Below are 25,181 nucleotides of genomic sequence, written 5' to 3'. Positions count from 1 at the left end.
GTAAGCCTGCTCCCTGATGGATAGAGAAATATGCACAGCTGGAGCATGCAGCTGATTTAATCTTAGGGCCCCAGAGAGAATGTGAATCTGTGATGTGGGGAGTGGGTAGGAAGGAGGAGAAGCAGGATGGATGTATGGGTCACAGAAATTTCTGTTGCAACACTATCCTCATCAAAGACAATGTACAGTGGTAAATGATGCAGATAACTCCCTGAGCTCTTACAGGGCTTTACAAACTTCCACCAAAAAGAAACTTTTTACAAGTGAACCACTTATTTCATTTAAATATGTATAATCAGAGTCTTTGAAGTTGGGAGACAGATGATCAGGATTTGCCTTTTGATCTTTCCAAATTGTTTTAGCAAGTAACAACTATGCCTGAAGTCTTTTCTGGGAAACTTTATTAGCAACGATGTTTACAATGATCTTAGAGACCAAGGTTCTCTTAGTACTGCTGTTAAATAATCTTCCAGAAACTGAAATCTTACAAAGCAAACTTAGGGTCTACAAATAACATCGTGAATTTTATGTTAATTTGATTGAAATCCCCAATCAAATCAGCTAAAATTCTATTCAATGCTCTGTACATATTCACAATAAAAATATTCTCGGATCTTTTGGATTCACACAGATCCCTGTCTTGTTCTCTATTCATGTACTTGTACCCAGCTCAAGTCAATTGATCTTGCAAGAAAACCTCTAGCTCAGAGAACAGAGAACAGGCTCTGAAGCAAAGGAAGACTGATTTTATCAGTAAACCAGAGCCCCCCTCACACCTACAAAGGAGCAGCATAAGCTGCCTAGTTATAAGCTACAGCTGTTCCACTGATCAGCATGAGTGCAGTGATAATTTTTACCAAGGCAACTTGAAGAGGCTTCCCCTCCTTGGTGGCTGCTGTAAAGGACTGTGCTCACATTTCACATTCTACACAACTCCTGAAATCAACAGGAACATTCACAGCCACTGCTGTTAGACAGCCACACACAGAAAGACACTGCGGTTTGAATAAAGGAAACAGGATTTTTTTTACCTTTTGTTTTTTGTTCTGAAGACAAGGAAAACAAAACTGCTTCAGGCAATCTTCCTAGCCCACACACAGCAAAAAAGGGAAAATAGCCCACTTGTAAAAGCAGTTATCACCAACACTTTATTGAGGAAAGCCTAAAACTCATTAACTGCAGCAACTGGAATGCAGGAATTATTTTAAAAGTTTGTTTTTTCCAAGCAATTTCTGGGTCAAAAAAGAAAAAAAACAGTGCTGGGTTCCTCCCCCTATATGATAAATTCAATCTAATTTAATGAAAATATTTATGAATAAGACTGCAGTCTTCTTACAGCTGAAAAGTGAAATTGTATATAGGAATAATGAAAGTAATGTTAAAACTATGAACTAACAATTCCACTGGGGTTCTTTGGTGATGTCAAATACGCCGAAATTTGCTAAGCAATCATACACCTGAAAATGAAGTAATTTTCTGTTCGTGAAACATATGAAACTGGTCACAGTTAAGAGGAAAAATAAAATGGTTTACAAAATTACACTTGACCCTCTAGCACTGCACCATTTCATCTTACTGCTAGAAGCAGATGGGCACTTATATAAAAGAATTTGAAATACAAAAGTCTTGTGGACAGGAGACTTGCTGGTGCTGTTCAAGCTTCCTACTCTTGAGAAGCATTTCAGCTTTTTATTTACCGACTGAAGCTAAAAGAAGTTACAATCACTTCTCAAAAGTCAAATGGCAGCAGCATTCAGCAGAGAGCAGCTCCTTGCCTTTCCTTGGTTTTATTCCCTCCATTATTATCATTCTTTAAATTAGAGAATGTGCTTGTTTTTTTCTTTTCTCTCATCCTCTGAAATGGATTTTAAGCATCAATCCATTAAGAAAAGGCAAATCATAGAGCTGGAACAAGTGAGGTAGTGTTGTGGGCTCAAGTGTAAAAAAGCCCCCTTATTTAAGTGCATCTCACATTGCAAGTGTAGAAAGGTATGCTTCTGAAAATACACATATTGATTAGCTCAGAAGTGAAACTTTGGGAAGACATTCGCGCAGCCTGAATTCTTCAGCTTCATTTGGTGTCTACTTTGGCACTTTTGCAATGAAATGCTTCTCCTGATGTCCATCCCACACCTACAGAGAGGCGCTTCAGACAATTGCTGAAGAAGCTGCTCAGTGCAGAGTGGCCATCAGGCAGAAGTTTTCTTCCATGAGTCGGCACAAATTCCTTGGGCCAGACTCATGCATCCAATGCTGCTCCATACTTTAACACATACAACTGTGGGACATGTGGGACATGTTTAAATGACTGGCCAAAAAGGATCTTTCTTTCAGGAAGAAAACACATGGCAGAGGAAAGTAAGGGTTCAATCTGTTTCACTTATCAGAAAAGAAAGTTGAAAAATGACTCCACAATACCTACCAAGGGACTGCATTAACAGAGAACCAGCTTAATGGAAATGAATGGCTCGAAGCAGCAAAATTAAAAGAACAAACAACACTGATAACCAGTGGGAAAAACCACCAACAGACACAGTAGATTTTTAATTTCTGGTGCTGTTCAGAGCTTTTATAAAAGAAACATCTGTCTGTCTAATACAAGCCACAGACACCAAAAAAACCCAAGGAAACTGGGTGACTTAAAACTGCACACCACGTTGGGGATAAATTCTGCCCTTCTTTTGACAAAAACTGTTTTCAATGAATCTCTCTGGAACAGCACTCATAGAGAGTTTCTAAGATACCATTTCACAGTAATGGCCACACTGGTATCTTCCTGTAAAAAAAATCCATTCAATTAGACACCAGCTGGACAGAACAAGAAGCTCAGAAAGAAACTAAACTTGTTAATGTAAACTATATGTACATTCTCTATAAAAACTGCCATTCTCTTGCTTCATAATTATCTTCTCCTTCAAGTCTTGTAACAGTGATTTAAAAAAAAAAACTACTCAATCTTCCACACACATCTGCGCCACATTTCAGATGTGACATCCATTGTTCAAAGCAAAACTGAGTATCTCCTTTTAATTACTGCACCATTTTCTGTAAAAAGGGCCTGAACTTTAAAGCTCTGGTTTAGCAGACTCAAGAAATAAATTTAGCTGCAAAACTTAAGTTAGGTACATGCTTAAGTGCTCAGCTGAATGAGTTTTTCATTATACTTTTGTCCCCCTCACAGCATAGTTCATGCAATAACTTGGCTGGTCACTGACAACACAGCACTTAGACATAGGAGACAATTGTTAAACAGCCTTTCCTCCTATTAGCTTTGGAAATTAATACTTTATTACTTCATACAAGACAGTAAAAAGAATAAAAATAATTAACAACTTTTCATAAAAATTAAAAGGATTTAAACCCAAATCTTATTAAAAAGCCAAACTTAAAACCAAACTAAAGAAATACTATATTTTCACACACTTTTAAAGGAAGATATTACAATTTTTTTTTTTATATCAACAGGCACTCTTCATTCATCTGCAAGAAACTAGGTTAGGTCTCCATAGGCCACAGTCAGAGTTATTAAGTAAGTAAATATGCCACTGCTTCTGTGCCCTCCTTTTATTTCCTTGCTTCTTCAGTCTCCTCTGACTCTCTCTCTTGATGCTCTCTTTCCCACCTCAATTCTTTCAACTCTTGTCTGTACTTCCGTTCAATGAACCGTTTCTGATGGGCCATCTGGGGAAAGTTATCTGACACAAGGAGAAATATCTTACATTAATAAACAAACTGGTAACAGAGAAAGCCTCAACTCATTTTGTTTTAAACTTTGATGCTATTAGAGGTAGGGGGGAACAATGTTGTTCCCATTTTCACTTATTTATTTCTTATAATACATAGTAAACCAGGACTGTTTCATAAGACTTTGGTTTCTTTGTGATTTCGTTACATCTGTTTCTCCTGCTACAAAGCACCGCCAAATCTAATATACTCACAAAAACAAAATATAAAATCCTGGTATAGCAACATGGCCAGGTATTACCTGGATTTTACATTCTGTTCCCTTAGCAACAGGTGGTTGATATTGAAAAATGAATGCGAAACTACTGTCAATACTGTCAGGGTTTTTTGTCTTGCTCCCACTCTGAAAAGCATGAGCCACTGGTTTCAAGCATTGCACAGATGCTTCCATTATTTTTATTTTGTTTTAGACCATGCAGAATCAACTACACGCCCCACACTATGGCGGGGATCCTAATGGGAAAGTAATAGTGTAGCAAGATGGAATGCAGTTGAGTCTGCTCTGAAAAAGTTAGTGCTTGGCTATGTACCGGAAGGCAGCCTTAGCACAGTCTAAGAGCATGGATGAGTGAAGACTGCCTGGAACAGACTGGACAAGGCTGAGGTGATGGAGAAATAGCTGGGGAGATGGATGTTTCTGCTTTTAGGCACTTGTCCATTGGCTGATATGTAGGTACGCATTAGTACTGAGACTGCAAGAACAGCTTATGTAAGTGAACAGAATTGCTCTCACTTTAGTGCACAGCTCACAGAATGTGATATTTTCTGCATGACCAGGGTGCTGACATCCACATGTGTTTGTGCTGTGGAGACCTGCACCCTCCAGCCAGTCAGAAAGCAAAGAGGTGGCAGAGTATGTGACAGGCTGCAGCTGATGGTGAGTCCTGCTGGGATCACACAGAGCTCTGGGAACAGCACTGGCTACCTGATCAGTCTGAGATAAATGCAAAAGGTTACTACACTGATCTTTAAAGCCATAAATTTGGTAGATGTCTCAGCAAAGGATTGCTCTCTCTCTTGCTGGCTATTGAGAGAGAATTCAGCTGAGGCTTCTCAGGGAGGAGTACCATGGCATCAAGCTTTTTCCTCCTTGGCACCAAGCTTTTTCCTCCTTTCTCTGGGTCCCAGGCAGCATGGATTCTCAGCTAGAGAATGCAGTGCAGAAGCCACATAAACTGCAGGAGTTTGTGGTAGAGCAGAATAACTTTCTACTGCTTTGTTTTACTGGCCAGTGAAATTTGTGCCCTTTATTATACACACTACAGGAATAAAAGGTTTATTCATCAGTTATTTACAACTTGAGCATAGGAGAGTATACTTATTTAAACCAGAAAGCAATCTAAACAAAATTGGTTTTAAATTGCTGTTGTTTTTAAAAGCACTAGTGCTTTGTTTAATGGAGTTCTGGGATATTTTGTTGCTCATGTGCCCCATAAAATGAAAATCAGATTTTCAGCACTGCCTGTAACATGATTCTTTAAGAACTCAGCTTGGTAGCAACCTGTTCTAATATGTTTAGAACGGTAAGAAGGAAACTCATATAATAAATTCATCAGGGCTATCATATAAATAGGTATATGAAAACCACTTTCACTTGAAGTTAACTACTTATGCATTAAAAAACCCAACAAACAAACCAAACAACTCTACTGCACCACCATATACATAATACAACAGAGCCCTTAAGGGGCCCTTAAGGGTTGTGTAACCTCCATCCCGAAAGACAATTAAAACTTGACTGGCAAGGCACAGAGAAACTAACTTGAAACTTGGCTCTGTTTTGAATTGAAGGGCAGCAGGAGCACAGTCCTCTAGAGTTCTATGGTATTTAAACAAATATATATGTCAGAAGATAGCTGTGAAGTCCTTGGATTGACAGGCCATGAAACTCAGAGCTCTCTTGAGTGGTGATACTGTCACAAGAAAACTCACTCAAAGAAAACTTCAGTAACATCTTGCAGATGCTCAGCGGAGAAGGGAAGTTACATTTTCCTACTTGTCAAATTTACTGGTGGTGAGAAGTATATACTTAGCAGATGGATATAAAAACATATCTGACCTACACAGATTCATTGCCTTCTGAAATATTTAAGCCCTCAAATTTCCAGATGCAGAGATAACAGATTAAAAACCTTTGACACCTGAGGAACTGCATGTGCTTCCTTTGAATGAAATGCAAAAAATGGACTTCCCATGTTCTTCTCAATAGAGAATTTCTGCTGCAAAAAATGCTTGTATTCTATTTGCTTGCAGGTCACCCATACCTGGCACTTTAACCCAGCTGACCAAACTTATTTAACATAAAAAGCTTGCCCACACTCATTCATAGCTGAGACTACATTTCAGTGAAGGACTGCTCCCATGCTGGCTATGCAGCATGTAATTTAGAGAGATGTATACACAGATCACTGGATCTGCAGCTGATATTAACCCTTCTTGACAGATAAATATCAATTTAAATTGTTGGGGACCTGCCTTTTAGATTTTAACGTAGTCTACTGGTAATATGGGATCAAATTTTATTTTCTAAGGTCACACTTGGCTCCCCCCTGAAATAAAGGGCAAGCATCAGAGACTATGCAGTCTTATCCCACTGCATGCATAAGCATGGAAAACCTCAACGAAACTTTACTGCACAGTGTTCCCTTGAAGTTGCATCCCCTGTAGCTGATCAGCTCCTGTTAACAAATACCTGTTGGGATCGTATTAACTTCAACTGCTACAAAACTGTCTTGAAAGTACTAAGAGAAAATCCTGCTGCTTAGAAGCTGACAGCACTTAACATATGTGTTCTGCTCAAAACTTATCCCCCACAAAATCTGCACCTTGCCTCACTAAAGAACAAGGAAATAAACTATGAATTCTCTGTTGCCCAAATATCTTACATTTTTCAAGTGCGTCCATTGCAGCTCCCATTTCTGCTTGCTGAATACTGTGAAAGCCAAACAAAAACATGTTACATGAGATCTAAGCTGTACAGAATAAACTAAAATTTCTGACAAAGTGGACCACTAGTTACGCTTTTGTAATGAAACTTTTTGAAAAACCAGCAGCTTGTAAGTCCCAGAGTGTATGAATATCAGCCATTCCATAAACATGTGAGCAATAGTACTACAGCTCCAGTAGAATATTTCTTGACTTAGACCATTAATATTAACAAAATATTCCAGTCCATTCTTCATTAAAGCATTTGCTTTTACTTGCGAGAAAAAAAGGAACAAGATCACAGATGTGTCAATGTTAAAAAAAACAATGATATTTTTATAACCACCATCAGATTTGATAGCATAAAATGAGGTTTTTGGGGTTCATGGTTGATGTCTTTGAATTCTTAGAACCATTCCAAAATGCCTAGAAGTAATAACCTCAGAAAAAAAAAGATGTAATAGTGTGGTACTCTTAACTTGCCACAGTAAGTTGCATAGTAATCCAATAGCAAGTACCAAGATAAAGACACTATTTCCTGGAAGCTGTTCTGCAGTTAGTGCTACAAGAGCCACAAATAGTTAGCATTGCCAGCCACCTTGAAGGCAAATTCACCAAAAAAAGCATAAGATTCAAAATTATACCAACATTGAACCCTTCAGGTATTCCTAAAGCAGAGAAAAGAAGACTCTACAGCTTTCCTTTCCTATGGCAGACCATACAACATAGTCTATCTCCATGGCTAGTAATTTTGGACACCACCACACTCTAACATCATGTGATTAATTTTTTACTTTACCTTGGACCTTTACCACATCCTATTCTTTCCCCTTTGAAGTAGACAGCTACTGTGTATGTCCTGGCATGAGAAGGCCCCACTGTCTGCAGGGTCCTGAAAAAAGAAATATTTTATTCAAGCAGGGACAGAAACACAGAAAAAAGAAATATTTTATTCAAGCAGGGAGGATTAAAACACAGAATCTGTTTGTGGCACATAGCTCACCAAGCTTTCAGTCTGGTCAATACATATAGAACAATTAATGCAAAACACAGAGCAAGGGTTGAAGGATGTCCGTATAGATCACATTAACCCAGAGATTACCAGAACAGTATTTATATCAATCATGTTTGTTACTCCAGGCTCACTCAGGAGCACCACAAGAAAACTAAAACTTTATTTAACCTAAAGGCAAAAATGCAAACTGTAACATGAAGTGTTCAAACACTGGGAAAACACTTGTAATAAAGTAATAAATTATGCATAGCTGTGCAATTGCAAGCAAACACACCCATACAATTATGCGTGTACTAGAAAGTTTAGTCCCTGAGTTTTGCAGGTAGCAAGGTTTTATAAGGACTCTGTATTAGACATGGTAGCTCTCTACACTGAATTATCACAGTACAAAGAAATTTTCCATCAGCTTTGAAAAGTTAGTTTGTCACAAAACAAACTTTCCATTTGACCTGAAGCCTAGGACATACATCAACAACCATCTGAAAGGGAAAAGGTAATTCCCTAGATGTGCAATGAATTGCTTCTTTTGCAGTTTCTTACTGCTGTGCCAAAGCTCTCCCCACTTTCAGATCAAATTCTGTCTGCTACCTTGTTTCTTTTTAGAAGGAGCACAAATTTCACATCAATTTTTAAAGTATCTAACTAAAGTACTCTATCTCTCCATGCAATGTGACAAGAGCAAATAAAACCTACCCTAAATTTAAAAGCAATAGTACTGACTGCAGTGAAACAGATAACCCCAAGAAAAGGAATTTAACAAGATAATAGGAAGATAACAGCGTATTACTAGGTCTGAGCTGTACTATAAAAATCAATTTATCATCACAGCAAAACAAAACAAACATTTGGTACTTGATATTAAGTGGTTTTTACAAAAATGGGAAATTGTTTTTTATTGAATTCATCCCCCTCAGCCCAAGACAAAGCCCTGAACCCTCACACAGAGAGACAGAGGAGTCAGACCTGCAGAGCAAGAGCACTGGCTGCAGTGTTAAGGGGATGGCACTTCTAAGTGCAATGTGTCACTGTCACTAAACTGCTACACTGCACTGGAAACCTTACCTCAGTACCTGCGACAGATGCACTTACACTTTTATTCTTCTTATCTTTTTGATATAATAATCCCAACAACACAAGCCTTGAATTTTCATAGCCTTTATCTCTTCTTCTGGGGCTAATATTGCACCCTTTCCTACATTAATTGAATGGATATGGATGCAATATACAGCCTAACGTTTATTATTTATTATCTTTTTGAAGCAGTTATTACACTATTTAGCAGCTGCAAGTAAAAAGGGAGATCTATCCCATCCAGCTTCAAGTATTTAACTGAGGTGTACAAGTTAAAAGGTTCAGTGCCCTGAGCTCTCTGTCATTGAACACAGGAACATTTGTCAGCTGAACCACACAGCAAAAATGTCCACAACTAGTGGTGCCCTTCAGTGCCTGTCTGTGGATGAGAAACACTGCCTATAATCAGCAAATGTAACATAAGGCATATTATGTTACATATTATTATTTTTGCATAAAAATATCAAGAAACTTCATATGTTAGTGAGAATAGAATGGAGATATCTTGACCTCATAACAAAATGGCCCTTTCTTTAACTCTTTTAATACTGCCATTCCTTACATTACAAGAAAAACAAATAGAGAATCATGCCAATTAAATACTCCACTCCAAAATAAAAACTCTATTTTTCCCTTACAACTGTAAAGGTTAAATGCTCAGTAACTCTTCCTTGTAATGGCTTAAACACCTAAGGCTTAGAAAATAGTATTTTCCATCTTCAGACAAAGAAGGACTATAGGGCTTGGGTAACGACAAGAAAAGCAAACTATGGGGAAAATGTAGAGTGACTGATCACATCTTGCTTCATATACAAGGAAGATTTATAATTAGCTGGTATCCATAAGGAGCCTGTTCTTACTTGTAGAGAGGAATGTCCGGTTCTTTTCCTTCTGTCCTGAGAGTCAAGCAGCACTGCTGAAGCTGAGATTTAGGATCATTCCAATCTTGATTTAAAATAAACTCCTGTAGGAAGTCCACAAAGATGCTTTTATGATTGAGAGATTGCAATAAGGGTTTCAAATGCCACAATGTGTTAAAATACAGTGGCAGGAAAGGAGGAAATCGACTGATCATACCTTTAGCCGTGGAAAAAAGCAAACATTCATGAAAGTGTGAACGTATTCCAAATCTTTATCAATGTACAGGGCAGCAATAAAGGCTGGGGGGGAAAAAAAGGTACTGTCACTCTTCCAAGGAGAGCATTATTGGCTTGCACTTTTAGAAATAAGTATCTCTGAATACTTTAAAGCCATATTCAATTACATTTCAGAGCAGGAATCTGATGAGGGTATTATCCTGCATACTTGGGGAAAAAAAAAAATCAAGTTGACCAAGAGATTAAGTGATTTACCCAAATCCACCCAGTCATTTAAAGTGCTAGAAAAACATTCTGCTTCTAATCTCACATTTTAACCAGGAGACCATGAATACTTACAAATAAATCACTACTGGGTACCATAAAATTATTTAGATATAAATCACTCCTGTTTGTGTGCTATTTCCATTTGTTTACAGGATTTTGCAAAAGCCAAGTGGTCTGAATGGCTTGCAAAATACATCGAAATATACAAGACAGGGATTAACTTTCTTTGCAGAATATTTATCATTGTTTTCATTTCATGGGAAAGAAGGCTGCACAAACTTCCAAAAATCGACTAAAAATAATTTCATTTCCATGTAGCCTTTCCTCTTGTGGAGTGACCACATTAAATCTCCTCAAATGCAGACAAATGAACCACAGAACTATTCACCTGCTGAAGGAACTTTTGGTCTTCCAACAGTGTCAAGAACATACTAATTAAACACTTAAACTGCTGTTAAATAGCTCAACTCGGAGTGTAAGCTTTAACTTTGAAGACATGCTTTTGACCTGGTCAATTTCAACCCCGCACTTTCTAAGCCTTCAAATTTCTATCTGCAATTATGCCTCCTTCATGCTTTTATACAGACTTCAAAAACCTAGGTTAGTCTTCAAAAATCTGGCTTTCAGAGGTATAGGCATAAATCATTTGGAAACCTGAACATACATTTTTAATAGCGATTTAGGGGATTTCTAATGGCTTTCTTAAACAAGCCCCAAGGAAAAGGAAGTCATTAAGTACGAAGTTATTATAACCAAATTAACTCACATTCCAAGAGATCAGCCAAAGTCTTAGTTCGAAGAGTTACAGGTCTTTTTGTCTTGTCGTTAGTGATGGCAAACTCTTGCATGCCCAGCTCTTCTGCTACCTTGGCCTGTGTCCTGTTGTTCACCAAAGAACTTCTCAACAGCTGCAAAAGAAAGAAGTTCCATTCCTTAGTAAAAATCACCAATAACAAACTACAAAACCTAGGAGAGCTGGGGAGAAAAAGTTACTTTTATCCTTGAGGTTTCTCACTTCTCTCAGTTTACTGACATTTAGATTCAGGGCATCTCAAGTGATTTATATAGAGACACAGTCTGTCACTCTTTCTACTGGTGATTTTTCTTTCTGTTTAAATTCTTCTTACCAATCTTTACTTATTCTATGGACACATTACTTCTGTATATATGCCTTGCATTTAAAATGCTTGCTTGTGAGCTTCCTTGCAATCATGCACCATGTCTACATGAGTCCTGTACTTTCTCAGCTAATCTCCAGTTTTCTAGTTTAAGTAATACACAGTTGTACACATTTTCCTACACAGAGTAAGTAAACAATATTCTGGAGTTCATGGAACAGTCCCCAGTGTCCACCAAATTATAAATAAATAGGTGGTGACTCAAACAAATACACATTAAAGCAAGATAGTTCAGTGTTTCAGAATGAGCAGATGAGGAAGCTGCTCCATTCCTTTGGCCAAAGAAAAAAATACACAGATGGACAGCCTGTATGCACTGTTTGCTCTGCTAGAAGGCAGCACAGCTGAGCCAATACATCCCGGACACAGATCTGCCCTAACGTGTTCCATATATGACAAGGTCAGGGATGTGTCATGAAAATACTTAACCTTGGCTCCAGACAGATTACTTAAACATAGAGCTCTAACAAAGACACAGAGCTCCCACACAGCTTAAAGAACTATTTTGGAATTTTAGGGAGAATTTCTAAACCTTTGGAGAGGTCAGCATTTTTCCTGCTTGTTTGCTTTTTTGCTTTAAATGGAACAGCATTAAAGAAGTTACAATTACTACAGGAGGTAAGAGTGAGAAGTAAAGAATGTCTCTCTTTTCCACAGTTTACGTGCAATCTAGACTTGAGATGCTGCACACACATTTTTTCCTTTTTTTGTCTTCCATATCACATTTGCTCAGCTTATTAGATACAAGTTATATGCTACCTGGCTCCAGCACGTCAACTGAGCTTATGGAAAATCAAGATTTATTTGCTGCACTTGATACTTCATCTCTCAGAACAGATAAACAAAGAACAGTATGTTCATAATTTGTTTGTCAATGATATATGAAGCAGATACTCACAACTTGATCTTTGTAAACTAGGCAAACTGCAGATAGTATTATTACCTCTCTCCCTAACCTTTGTTTAAACTCATTTACTACTTGCTCCATTTCAAAATTCTTTCCTTTTATGTCCTTAAGATAAGTAAACTGTACCTTCTCCAACAATATATAAGTACAGTATCCTAATATGTAATCTATGAAACAGAAGTGCAGTGTCCCATGACAAAAATCTGTTTCTTGTAATGGGAGAAGAACGATTTCTTTTGTTTTGTCTGCAGACTATTTATTTTGATGGGATCCATAATCATGATTAGTAGTATCATAAAACAAAGAGCAACACATACACTACCCAGTGAATTAGAGATAGAAAAAAAAGGCAGTTATCCTCTAAGCACTGTGGTTATCAATTTGCTCTATATTAGAATTTGCCTCCTCTACAAGTGTGATCAGGCAAGAAACTCAATTCCTCTTAATGATACAGAGAAGACACAGTCCCTGTGCCTTTCCAGCAGCTTTTTTAGAGTTAGTCTCTACACTGGTAACACACAGATCACTGCAGATGCTGTGATACATGATATGCTCAACTGGAGCCTGGCTTTAATTACAAAGTAATTTTTTCCCTAATTCTTCCATCTTCACCCAACATACCACTACCCACTACTGTACCCAAGAATGTATCAATAACTCAGCACTGGAGAAGCTGTATCTTCCAACATTCAACAAAATGTCAACTTCTCTTCTGGTACATTATTTGGCTATCTCCAAGTATGTAGATGAGACTATGTTCTCCTTTCTTTTTCTTAAACATAATTATTTTACAGACATGTCTCCACAAGCAATCACTCCACACTGGGAAGCCACTGCATTGCCAGTCAAATAGAATCCTTGACCAAAATTGCCCTCAACACACCAGACACCATTTAGTTGATGTTCTACTGTTACTTCAAATTTAAGTATGTCCCCAGATGACAGGAGAAAGAGCTTAGTGTTTGCAGTTTCTCTTCAGATTCCACTTTATCAGCCTCCTTTCTCAGATGTCTTATTTCATTTGTCATCAAATCTAAAAGCATTTTAAGACAATTTTCTCTACACATGAACATATCTCCACAGTTCAAATTTTAGTTTAGGCATTGCCTGCTCCTTCGTATTTTTATGTGTTTTCAGCATCTACTCTACTCTAACTTTGCAGTTTTGCCTAAAAACTGAAGTGTGCAACTTTTACTTTCCAACTCACTAATCATTACATTAAGAAACAAAAAGACATTCTAATCATTGTTCTGAGCATTTACACCCATTAACAGCAACATCCCATATTCTTCTGGCCAAACAGTTCTTGCAAGAGTTATAAGAGCACAGATGCCCACATTCTTAAAAGTCACGTAGAAAGCAAAAAATCCCACCAGGCTTTATACCCTATCCCCTCAATGGTGCAGAAGAATCCATACAAATATAACTGAAACTTAAGAAATGGGAAAGAAAAACTCAAGTAACTTTTAGTCACAGCATGTCCTTTTTTCTTCCTCTTGTAAACAGCTTTAGCCCAAAAGATTCAAGAATCATACTCTTGATAACGCATTGCCTGCTAGAGACTTAGCATTGTCATGCCTTTATTGATCTGAGGGAACCACTCTAAAATCAGGCTACTTCTTAACTTTACCTAGATAACTTGATTAACATTCCTGACATATGTATTGCTTTGCTCATCAAGTAAACTAAGAAAATTTAGTAAGCCAAAGAAAATTTGTTACTTTCAAACAAAGCCACAACTCACCAGCTGTAGAGCTAATCAGGAAAAATCTACTTATACTATCATGCTGTGTTTAAAGTACAGTAAATTGTTGAAAGGCCTCCAAATTTAGTTGTTCAAAGTCCAGATAAGAGAGGCTAAAAGGCTATAGCAATCAACAGATGACTATAACTATATTAAAACTAAATTCAAAAGCTACCTCAGGAAGTTCAGATTGAAGACAAGAGGAAAAGCAGACTAAAATAAATAGTAAAAACCTTTTTCATCAGGATGTATAACCCTGCCTATATGCATGTTCAACAGACTAGAAGACAGGCATAATAAAAAAGTCACATGATATATCTATTTAAATAAATGGTTTAAGACACCCATCTTTAAACAAGAACTAGTCTTGGCCCTCAATTTTACCACTGACATCTTTAAAATTTTTGATCCACTTCATAGACTGACAGAAATTATTGCAGCGGAGTCATAAATCACCATTTTCTATTCATTGCAGTGCTCATGACTTAAAATTAACAAAGCCTTATTAAGAGCAGTGGTTGCTGAGGCTTCTTCTATTAATCAAACTCAGAACAATTCACTGGCTGCTCCGATAATTTCGGTCTCCATCCCACTCTTGCTCTTATGGAGAATATGATTGATGGCAGTCTCACCGTTAAGTGCCCTTCATGATGATCGGGGAAATGTATGAATAAATACTCTGTGGCTACCAACTGCATTATGGAGTCACCCAGGAATTCCATCCTCTGGTTGTGGCCTCTGAAAAATGAGACATCAGTGCAGCAAAATCAATAAGCACTCATGAGGAAAAAAACAAAAACAGCATGCACACACAAATTAAAATGAAGAGTGATCTGAAAGTGAGCCTTGCTCATTTCCAAACACATTTAAGACAATTTTTCAATGTTAATCAGGTGAGATGAAAACACAGCTCATTACTGTAGTAACACCGACTTACAGCCAAAAAGAAAATCGGGATAGCTACAAATAAATGCAATCATTAGATTACAGATCACAGACTAAATGAAGGAGAAGAGCAGCTAACATCGAATCTGTATTGGGATAAGATCTCTATCTCAAACTTGTTTTAAGAAAATGAACTAATGAATGCAATACTTCAACAGAGAAAAATGTCCATTCACAAGAAAAGAAAGGATCAGGGTTTAAACTCATACAAGATCCTGGAGAGTGTAAGCACTGATAAGAAGTTTAACAAGGGCAAGTGCCAGATTCTCTGTCTGGGACAACCCCAGTTGTGGGTATAAAGTGGAGAATGAGACATTGGAGAGCTGCATTGTGGAAATGGACCTGGGGGTCCTGGTCAATGGCAATTTGAACATGAGCCGTCAGTGCCCTGGCAGCCAGGAGGACCAAGTGTGACCTGGGGGCTTCAGGCACAGCATGGCCAGCTGGGAAAGGGAGGGGATTGTCCTGCTCTGCTGTGAGCTGGGGCAGCCTCACCTCCAGTGCTGGAGGTAGTTTTGGGAACCACAGTAAAAGACAACATTAAGCTGTTAGAGTGTCCAAAGGTGAGCAACTGTGATGGTGAAAGGTCTTGAGGTGAAGCCATTTGAGGAGCAGCTGAGGTCACCTAATTCAGCCTAGAGGGGACTGAGGGGAGACCTCACTGCAGAGGGGAATGGAGGGGTGGGTACTGATCTCTTCACTTTCATGACCAGAGACAGGGGTCAAGGAAATAGCATGGAGCTGAGTCAGGAGAGGTTTAGGTTGGATATCAGGAAGAGGTTTTTTCACCCAGAGGGTGGTTTAGCACTGGAAAGGCTCCCCAGAGAAGTGGTCACAGCAACAAGCCTGAGTTCAGGAAGTGTGTGGACAACACTCTCAGGCACACGGTGTATGGTGTTCTATGCAGGGCCAGGAGTTGAATTTGATGATCTCAATGGGTTCCTTCCAACTCAGCATATTCTGTAATACTGCTTGCTTGAAAATAGGGCCTGGCAGCTTTGCAAGCAACATAACACAAGGGCTGTGCTTGGATCAAAGAGTGTAATTTTACTTCTTTTCTCTGCCCAACTGTACCTTCAGGTATGTTTTGCTAAGGTCTCAGGAGTGATGTACAAATATCAGTCATGCAAAAAGCTCAATCAACACCAGTATAGGTCTCTAACACCTTCTACAGTCTTTTCCAAGGTATTTGCTATTGACTACTGTCAGAGGTGGCAGACTGAGCCAGGTGGGCTTGTGAACAAAGCTGCTCTATTCTAGGAAATAAATGTAACATAGTTTGTTTACAAACTAGGCAATCTGGAATACTCTAACAGAAGGGCCAAGAGAGCTACGTGAGGACTCTTGCTATGTACTCACAGAGTCAGATGGTTAAAGCCTACTGTCCTCAGAGTGAATGCACGTGCTAGAAGTCGAACGTGAGTAAAGATGACTCCAATTGCCTCCTCAAACTCCGTAAGCTTCTGAAGAACTGGAGAGGTCTCAATGAGTTGCCTGTCAGTATTGGACTCCTGCAGCTGCAAGAAAAATGAAGTGTAAGTAATGACAAACTCAGACTGCTGCAGAAATTTTCAGAGAAAAGCAAGCATTTTTTAAATCAAGGGCAAAGAATACAATGAACAAGTTCCATGGACAGCTGAACTGAGAAAACCACGTTTCCTCTGCCTTTTGGTCTTGACTAATCATCAGCCAAGGATAAATTGAGCTCTGATGTATGCTTCTTTAACAGCTGACGCTTTTAAGCCCATCACTTGCATGTCTCTACATGTGGATGCATTGTAGCATAATAGAAACTTTCACAAAATATGTACAATTGTATATTTATGCATTTTCTAACATTATCACATTGTCTGCAACTGAGCAACACATTCAAAAATTATTAGAAAAGGGCTGGAAGACTGACAGCATGTCAAGATGAGACAAAATCCAAATCAATTTCTTCCACTTCCCTTAAGTATCAAAAATCAAGAATAAATACTTTAAATATGAAATTTAAAAGGGCACACTAACACAAGAAAATTAAAATTATTGCTTTGGGTCAATATCTTTTCTTATCAGTTTCTTGTCTGATGTCATTATTGTGATGACATTGTTAAATGCCTTTGTGGAGCTGGAAAATGGCTTAAGTATTTCCTCCACCCATTCTGAGCATCTCTTTGGTATAGTAATGCTTTAGAGGAATTATCAAGAAGGATGCCTAAAAGAAAAGCTTTTTAAACTGGCATTGAGATAATTTTTGGTTTGTTATCTGCCCCTTTTCTATTAATTGATTACATTCAATTTGTCTTTTTTCTGTACAGAGCATTCAGTTCACACTTTCACAGAGCTACATACCCTTGCACCAAAATTCCACACTTGGGTGAAAATGGTCATTTTGGAGTTCAGCTGCTTGTGGAGCTGAGACTGCTTTTTGCTTCATCATGCACAATCCTTTCTATTTACCTACACTGCTTTTTAAAACTCCATAGTGAGTCACCCTTGCATTCTCACAACCAGGGTGCAATTCTTCAGTCTGCTGTTGTCCCTTCTACTTGAAATAATTTGGTACTGTCAACAAACTGTCACCTCACTGCTCATCCTGTTCCCTAGGCTGTCAATGAGAACAGCCTGTACTTGAGCAAAGATCCCGAGGGAAATCTGCCAGTGATCACCATTCCTTGCAAGATATGGTCATTTCACTCCTTTTCTCCCTTTCTTATATTTCAGCCATTCCTTTTAATCTGGTAGGGACTGACATTTTTCATTGAAGTTGGGTTTTTTTATTGCTTCTTAAAAAAAAAAAAAAGATAAAATTTTAAAAGCCTTTCCTGACTGTCTTTCCAACAGCCTCTCAGGAAACCCAGCAAACAGAATCATCTGCATTATCACATGCTGTTTTGTCTCCTAAAACTTCCCATACATCTGTGAGGCAGGACTCATCTTTACATGTTGATTCTTTCTAGAGTCCATATATATCCAGATGACCACTAATTATTTTTTAGACCATTTCTACAGACTTGGCTACTGCCAAATACACAGAACTGAAGACCTATAACTCTGTTATCTTACCCAGGTTTTTTTTTTTTTTTTTGGTCTTTTTTTTTTTTTTTTATTGATTTGGGATCTCATTCGGCATATTGTTACAGTGATTTTTAGTAATTTTTAAAAACTATGTTTTTCAGGTTAGCTGTGCCAAAAGGCAAGCCTGAGCTGCCTGTGTTTCACCTGCTGGCAAAACCCCCTAAGATGGTTTTGGGATGTGGAAGAAAACAATTTTCATCACACAAGTCAAGGTAGTAGTAAGAAACTATAAGCTTCCTACACTGATTTGCTAATTTCTAAGCAGAGTGTAAGTCTATGAGAAAGCAGGGATGAAAAGGTTAAAATAAAGTAGGAGAAAAGAAAGAAATTCAGAATAAGAACAATCTTCTTTGGAGCTGCATGTGCCACCACACAGGACAGCTAGTGTTGAATCTCAAAATGTTATCTTCCATTAAGAGTATTTTGTATTTATACTCAGAGGGATGTGGTTGTAAAAATTCTTCACGTGCACTGATTTGTTACTGAAGATTTTGTCTGTGCATTCACTGCTCTTTCTGCAGCAAGCTTGTACACTCCTGCTTGTGCTGAAGACAGGGAGGCACAGTTCAGAGAGGCTCTGAGACCTGCTCTATGTCTGCCCAAGAACTGAGTAAAGGAGAATGGACTGGGATATCAATCTCCCAACTTCCAGCCTCATAAACTGACAGCTTGTGAACTTGTATCCTTCGATACATGGAGGATAAGTTAGCCTTCAGACACCTTTGTAATTTTAGTGTTTATGTGGTATTAAAGTTACTGGAATCACTGAAACAACCACACTATTATTGCATGGGCACAAACATACAAAATCAAAATAGAATCAAATCAAACTTTTATGGCATTCAATTAATATGCCTTCCTATTTTTAAGGTTTCAGTCCTAATTTTAGGTTAAGAAAATACATTCATAGATGGTTTTTGTACCCTTTTCCTCCAATTTTGAGAAAACAAACAAGAAGCTGTCAAAACATTACCTCTCATTTGATTTACTTTACAGGCACAGTTATACAAGAAACATGAGCCAAGGAAAGGTGAATGATTAATTCTCAGAGAGGCAAAAACTCACTATTTATTTAGAAAAACCAACCAAACAAATCACAAGCCAAACACAAAGGAAAACATATATATATTCCTTTGGCTACTCTTTAGCACAATTTCTGAGATGTCATCACAATGGAAACCTATGGAAAGGCATCCCTGAAAATAAAACAGAACAGTGAAATTTATTACAGAAAGGGATACACTTACTTGGAGTGGGTGTAGTGGATAATTAAGCCATACATCCCGCAGGTCCTGCAAACATTGAGAGATGCCTTTAATGCTCAAGGGAGTCATTTAACAAATTCCACAGTACTAAATAAAATGTCATTACTTGAAATACCGAACTATTTCAGATGCTGACTCTGCTTATTGCAAATTCAATAGTGCTGGCAAACTAATTTTTAAAATCGTGTATTTGCTGTTCAAACTGCCTGTAGTTCTCTCAATTAGCTTGTGTCAAAGAGGTGGAAAAATCCTTGAACCACATAAAAAGTGGTTAAAGAAGAAAAAGATTTGTTTAAGCCTCAGGACTAACTTTATTTGCAAGTAGTCCTCAGTAGCAAGTTTGACTTCTCCAAAGGAAAGGACTGAAAAAGAAAAAAAAAATCCCACTTATTTTCTTCTATTTCATAAAGGCTTCTTTCACTACAGCCACCAAGCAGCAAATAAACAGTGAGTTACAATATGCTTCCAAATACTTCTATTTCTAATAAGCTTTGTCATTTCAGAGACTTAAAGGAAGGAAAATAATATACAATTCATCCTCTCACCACTGCCATGTGTGCTGTCCCAGCACTGGGTACTTTCCTTCACCTTTACACAGAACATGTTCTAACTAACAGCCATCTAAGACACAGCCTGATCTATTCTTGCACACTGTAATTGTGCAATTGGGTAAATGCTGAATGAAACACCCTCCTTTTTTTTTTTCTCTCCAAACATATGTTTAAAGCTTTTAGGGTATGATGATTTAATGGATGAAACTGAATAGTTGCTTGACAAGTGCATCATTCCCTCAGAGCCAAAGACCTGGATCTGCAGCACCCATTTATGTTTTCAGAGCAGCACTTGGAATGGAAGCTGCCAGGTTTCCCACACCAGCCACCCTTTCCCTAATCCTTAAGTAAAACAATGGAGACGAAAGCACATCAAGTTCTTTTTGAACTGGAAATCAAATCATGTAAGTACATAAATACCTTTTCATTGAAGAGCAAACGTCCAAATAATTGTTTTGCTTCTTCCAGGCTTCCCTCTAGATAAACAGCTCCTGCATGAGGGGACCAATATGTCAAAGGTCAATAATGCAATTAGCACTCAGGAAATTACTAAGCATGAGAAAGTCAAAGATCTTGGACTTCTTCATCTCCAACACATTCATTTTTGAAAGCATGCTTTCTGTACCAACACCTGTTTTTTGGAGAAATTTAAAGCACATTAAACACCAGCATAAATGAACAGTCATAAAATGAAAAGAAAAACTTGAAATAATTATATCAGTGATAGAAAATGATACATCCAACGAGCCAAGTTTATACAAATTTACCTATATTTCCAGAAATACTTTCCACTAAACAGCTAACTACACAATTGTGCTGGTTTCAGCTGGGATAGACTTCATTTTCTTTGCAGTGACTAGTACAGGGATATGTTTTCCATTTTTGCTGAACAGAGGTTGATAAAACAGAGATGCTTTTGTTATTGCTGAGTAGGGCTCCACAGAGTCAAGGCCTTTTCTGCTTTTGGTATTGCCACACTGGAGAGGATACTAAGGGGTGCTTGGGACATTGGGAAGAGACAGTCAGGACAGGTAACCCAAACTGACCAAAGGGATATTCCAGACTGTTATATAAATTGCAGGGAAGAAGTATGTTGGGAGTGATCGTGTTTGTCTTCCCAAGTCATCATTATGTGTGACAAGGCCCTGCTTTCCTGGAGATGGCTGAACAGCTGCCTGCCCATGGGAAGCAGTGAAATGATTTCTTGTTTTGCTTTGCTTGTGTGCACAGCTTTTGTTTTCCCCATGAAACAGCCTTTATTGCAACCCATGACTTTTCCAGCTTTTATCCTTCTGATTCTCTCCTCAATCCCACTGGTGGAGGAGTGAGCAAGAACTGCATGGGGCTTGGCTGCTGCCTGGGGATAAACCACAACATTTGCAGATAGGGAAACCCATGAAATACATTTCAATAACTAGCAAACAATTACCATTTATTCTATACTTGCAATAAGATTACACTCTGTATATAAACGATGTGTTGGGACTATTGCAAAGCTCAAGGTCTTCCTTGAGCCTCCTTCCTTATTGGTGCCACAATAATTTATTGTCTGACTTGGAAAGGCCATCTCTGCACGTCTCAGCTTCTGAAGATCATGTTTGCTTTTTTTTAAACTTCACACACAGCCCTCACTAGCTCTCTCCACATGTCCATCAGTAACAAGCTCTGCAAAACTCCACATATTTTCATGTGTACCCTATATACGCTACATCTGCACAGGCACTTCTTAAATTAGTATCAACATTTTGTCCTCTAATACGTTTTACAGGAGAACTTCTGAAAATCTCAAACTTGTTATTGTAAGCATAAAAGCAAATGGAATACACAGCTACATCAAGAACACAGAGAAAGGGAGTGCATGTTCCCAGACACAGGAAGAACATGATTGGCCTTGCCTTTCCCTTCCCCTTTGATTCCTCACTAGGTCAACTACTTTGTTTGGACTCTTCAAAGAACAGTTTGGGGGTTTATAAGACTAATCTGGAAGAGGAACATTATGAGAGCACAAAGTTTTAAACAATTCCTAGGCAACCTGCTCATACTTCTGGTTTTTATGTTCATCACAGGGACTTTGTGATGAAGCACCAGACTTTCCAGAAGAGCCTCAAGCAGGAGCTACATATACTTTTACAATCCCTTAACAAGCTCCCACATTTTAGCTACAGCACTGAAAAAATCTTATTGCTCAATTAACTTGCTGAACAGCTTTGTATTGGAGGTTAAACAGCAAGCCTGCTCTCTCAGCAAATCTCAATGCTTGCCAAATAGTTCTCATTGCTACATCCTAGACAAGCTGAAGCCTATGAACAAAGACACAGATACATATCTAGTGTTCCTCTTCTGTTTGCTTTTTATTTTTAAATTAAAGATCAAAGCGTTCATGGAAAGCAAAACAGAGTTTAAAAGAAAACTCTTATTTCTTGATAAGAGGAAATGCAATCTGGCCCAAGGCAGAATGCACAGAACTATTGACAACTAAGCCAACTCTGATCTATTTTTCAAAGCAGGACAAAATGCTTCAAGAGCTCATGTAGTACCTAAAGACCTGTAACAGGGCTAAACCATTCCCATAGCTAGTAACTTGTACAGTACATCTCGATGAATATGAAGTCAAGCCAGTGAGACTAACTTGCTTTGTATACTCAAGAAAGTAAAGGTTCATAAAAATTTGCTATTTAAAATAGAGCTTGTGCAGATGTAACCAAAGAGAGCTTCATACTCCTGGTGTGGTAACTGTGGTCAGTCAGGCCCTGATTTCCTCCGCAATATAAACCTATAGACCAATGCAGCCAGTCACTAATCTGCATCTTAGTGCCCAACAGCAACTTTGACACAACTCTCCTTCACCCTCAGCTAGAGGGCAGCTTTATTACACCAGCCATATTGCCATGCTTTTTACCTGTAAGAAAAATGCAAAGACTAAAAGGTATTTACTCTGCAAATTCACAGAAGGCTAGAAGGGCACAGAGGAAGTAGTCTGGTGACTCAGTTGGGAGTGCCTGATGCATTCAGAAAGCAAGCTGCAGTTTAAAATTCAGGGCTGAGGCTGAAGGTCTGTTCAAGCACTACTGGAAGCAACGAACCTGCTTATGTTCTGCCAGGTCACGCTGACCGAACTGCTCCCCTGCTCCCACAGGGGGCAGGTGTCAGGCCATGCTGGCACACGAGAGGTGGAGTTCTGCAGTGACACGAGAAGGCTTGCCCTTCAGTGTGTGGAAGCCAGGACATGGAAGATGAGATTTTCATGGTTGTACTACACAGTCAATGTGTTTATACACATGGCATATGTGCAGGAGAGGGGAAGGGACAAAGATGATACAACAAGACTTATTATTGCCTACTCCTACTGGCACTGCTCAACAGGCTCACATTTCCTCCATCAATCAACATGGCACACAGACAGGTATAAAATGTACCTGCCTGCACACACAAATGCAAACATGTTACCTATGAGGGCTTCAAAGCAGTTGGCCATGGCATGGCGGAGATCTGACTCCCTGCAAAGGTCTGGACCATGAGCATAGAGCATGAACCGTTCCAGTTCCAGCTTCTGCAAAATATGTAGAAAGAGTGAAAACCATGGCTTTAGAAGCACAAGAGTACCAGTTCCGTCACTAAAAATCAATTACACTGTCATCACGCAGCTACTAGGTTTGAAGGAACTATGAAGCTTTTCTCCAAAGTTTCAGTTTAGACAAAGGCTAAAAGTAAAAAATTTCCTTTGTTTATCAGAGGTAAAAACTGGAGTGTGATACCATGGAAAAACCAGAATTATCAAACTAAAAGAAACTAATGCAGAACAGTGAGGAATAGGAACTCTGGTAGACACAATCCATTGAACATCTATCTGGCTTTTTCCTCTAAGACCATCAACAGGTGGTAGGCTCTGGGCATGGCAAGAGAAGGCTCATATTTTAATCTGCAGTGCCACCTAGCTTCCTTCGTCCTTTCAAAAGTGCATCATTAACACTCTTCTGTTGCCTGAACTATAGTTCTGCTTGCCAGTCAAAATCTCAGACAGTAAGCCAGATATTTTCTATAATATATGATAATTCTGCTATAGAAATGCAGGCAAGAGCCCCTAGATTCTCTTTACATATTTGTCTTTTTGACACAAAACCATTATTGGGATTTTTAAAGAAGAGATTTATGCATCTTGCTAAGTTTGTATGAGAACAGGCTCTGCCCAGGTGGGTATAAGTTTCTACTGATTAATATCTTGTTAACTTTTAACTTCATCCTCCCAGAGTATATTTAAGAGGTAAAGCTGGAGACTAAGTTGTTTGAGATGCATGGTTTAGATGTGTTTCAATTGCCAAAAAGAGTTTTCCATTTTCAATGAATGGCAGCCTGTTCACTGCTCCAGAACAGTGCGAATTACGACTGACAGCGTTCCACCACACTTCATAATGCACAGCCAGCACTTGCTAGAGTTAACGTAGAAATAGAATATTGTTTTATATAAAATTTCAACTTCTTATACTCATCATTTGCTTCTTAGTTATGAACAGCATTCCACAAGTTCAAGAGACATTGAGAGGATGAGAATTATATTAAGTGAACTGAATGCAATATGACACTGCAGGGGAAGAAACCCAGGAACATCATATAAGACTCATGAGAGAAAAATTGGGAATATACAGACATCTAGTATTTACAGCTGCATCTACAGTTTTTAAAATAATGCAATAAAAATTTTCAAAAATTGTTCTTGTACAATGATAAAGGCTGTGAACAGACTTGAAGAATATATGAGCTTTCCTGATGCAGGTTTAAAAATAGTATAATTAATTCAAATGTCAGGCAATACCATATTTGTAAACAAGGCCTTGATATGAAGGGTTTCAATCAATTCATGCTTATCTAAATTAATTAAAAAAGATGTGGAAGAAAATTATTCTGCTCATTGCCAACCCTATGCCTCTCCTGAGAGCTGAGCAAAAAGATGATATGTTAGAAATCCTGCAGTTTTTGCCAAAATCCCAAGATTGGATAAACTTGTTTAGGGAACTGTGTGATTACAGAGAGGAAAGATTGAAAACTTGAAAACTATCAGCAGCACACAGTGGACAGTGTGTGCACATGTTTGGCATAATCAATTACATCAGTAAATCTGAGACTGTTTTTTAAAAAAAAAGCTAACAAAATCAAGAATGAATAAGGGAATACCTACCTATTTATGAATAGACTGAATCAACTTTATGTATCATAATACCATGCACCAGTATCATATATAGAAATATAAAAAGCTCTGTTGTTCACAGAACTAAATTAAATAAAATTCTAAGGCATCTTAATTTTTCCTAGGAGATAACACAACCCTTCTCCAAAACCCTGTTCAATATACTGCTGACTACTCTGACAGTCTACAGTGGACCTGAAATGATTGCATAGGTTATAGAGCAGATGCTA

At 38.3% G+C, this 25,181-nt stretch overlaps 1 protein-coding gene across 3 annotated transcripts in view; it reads right to left on the bottom strand.

The window, feature by feature from the left end:
- Positions 1-386: 386 nt before the first annotated feature.
- Positions 387-25,181, bottom strand: part of DROSHA (drosha ribonuclease III) — a 73,032-nt gene continuing 48,237 nt past the window's right edge. For all 3 annotated transcript variants that reach the window (XM_031059287.1, XM_031059286.1, XM_005423854.3), the window contains 11 exons: positions 23,217-23,319; positions 20,190-20,260; positions 19,201-19,245; positions 16,253-16,410; positions 14,581-14,686; positions 10,886-11,027; positions 9,833-9,915; positions 9,616-9,719; positions 7,469-7,561; positions 6,630-6,676; positions 387-3,695 (listed from right to left, as the gene is read on the bottom strand). In XM_031059287.1, the coding sequence (XP_030915147.1) occupies positions 3,565-3,695; positions 6,630-6,676; positions 7,469-7,561; positions 9,616-9,719; positions 9,833-9,915; positions 10,886-11,027; positions 14,581-14,686; positions 16,253-16,410; positions 19,201-19,245; positions 20,190-20,260; positions 23,217-23,319 (1,083 nt within the window). In that variant the 3' untranslated portion in view covers positions 387-3,564. The remainder of the gene's footprint in view (positions 3,696-6,629; positions 6,677-7,468; positions 7,562-9,615; positions 9,720-9,832; positions 9,916-10,885; positions 11,028-14,580; positions 14,687-16,252; positions 16,411-19,200; positions 19,246-20,189; positions 20,261-23,216; positions 23,320-25,181) is intronic.

The sequence above is a fragment of the Geospiza fortis genome, unplaced genomic scaffold (assembly GCF_000277835.1).
Source record: "Geospiza fortis unplaced genomic scaffold, GeoFor_1.0 scaffold58, whole genome shotgun sequence".
NCBI lineage: Eukaryota > Metazoa > Chordata > Aves > Passeriformes > Thraupidae > Geospiza > Geospiza fortis.
This window is presented reverse-complemented; position numbering and strand designations above follow the sequence as displayed.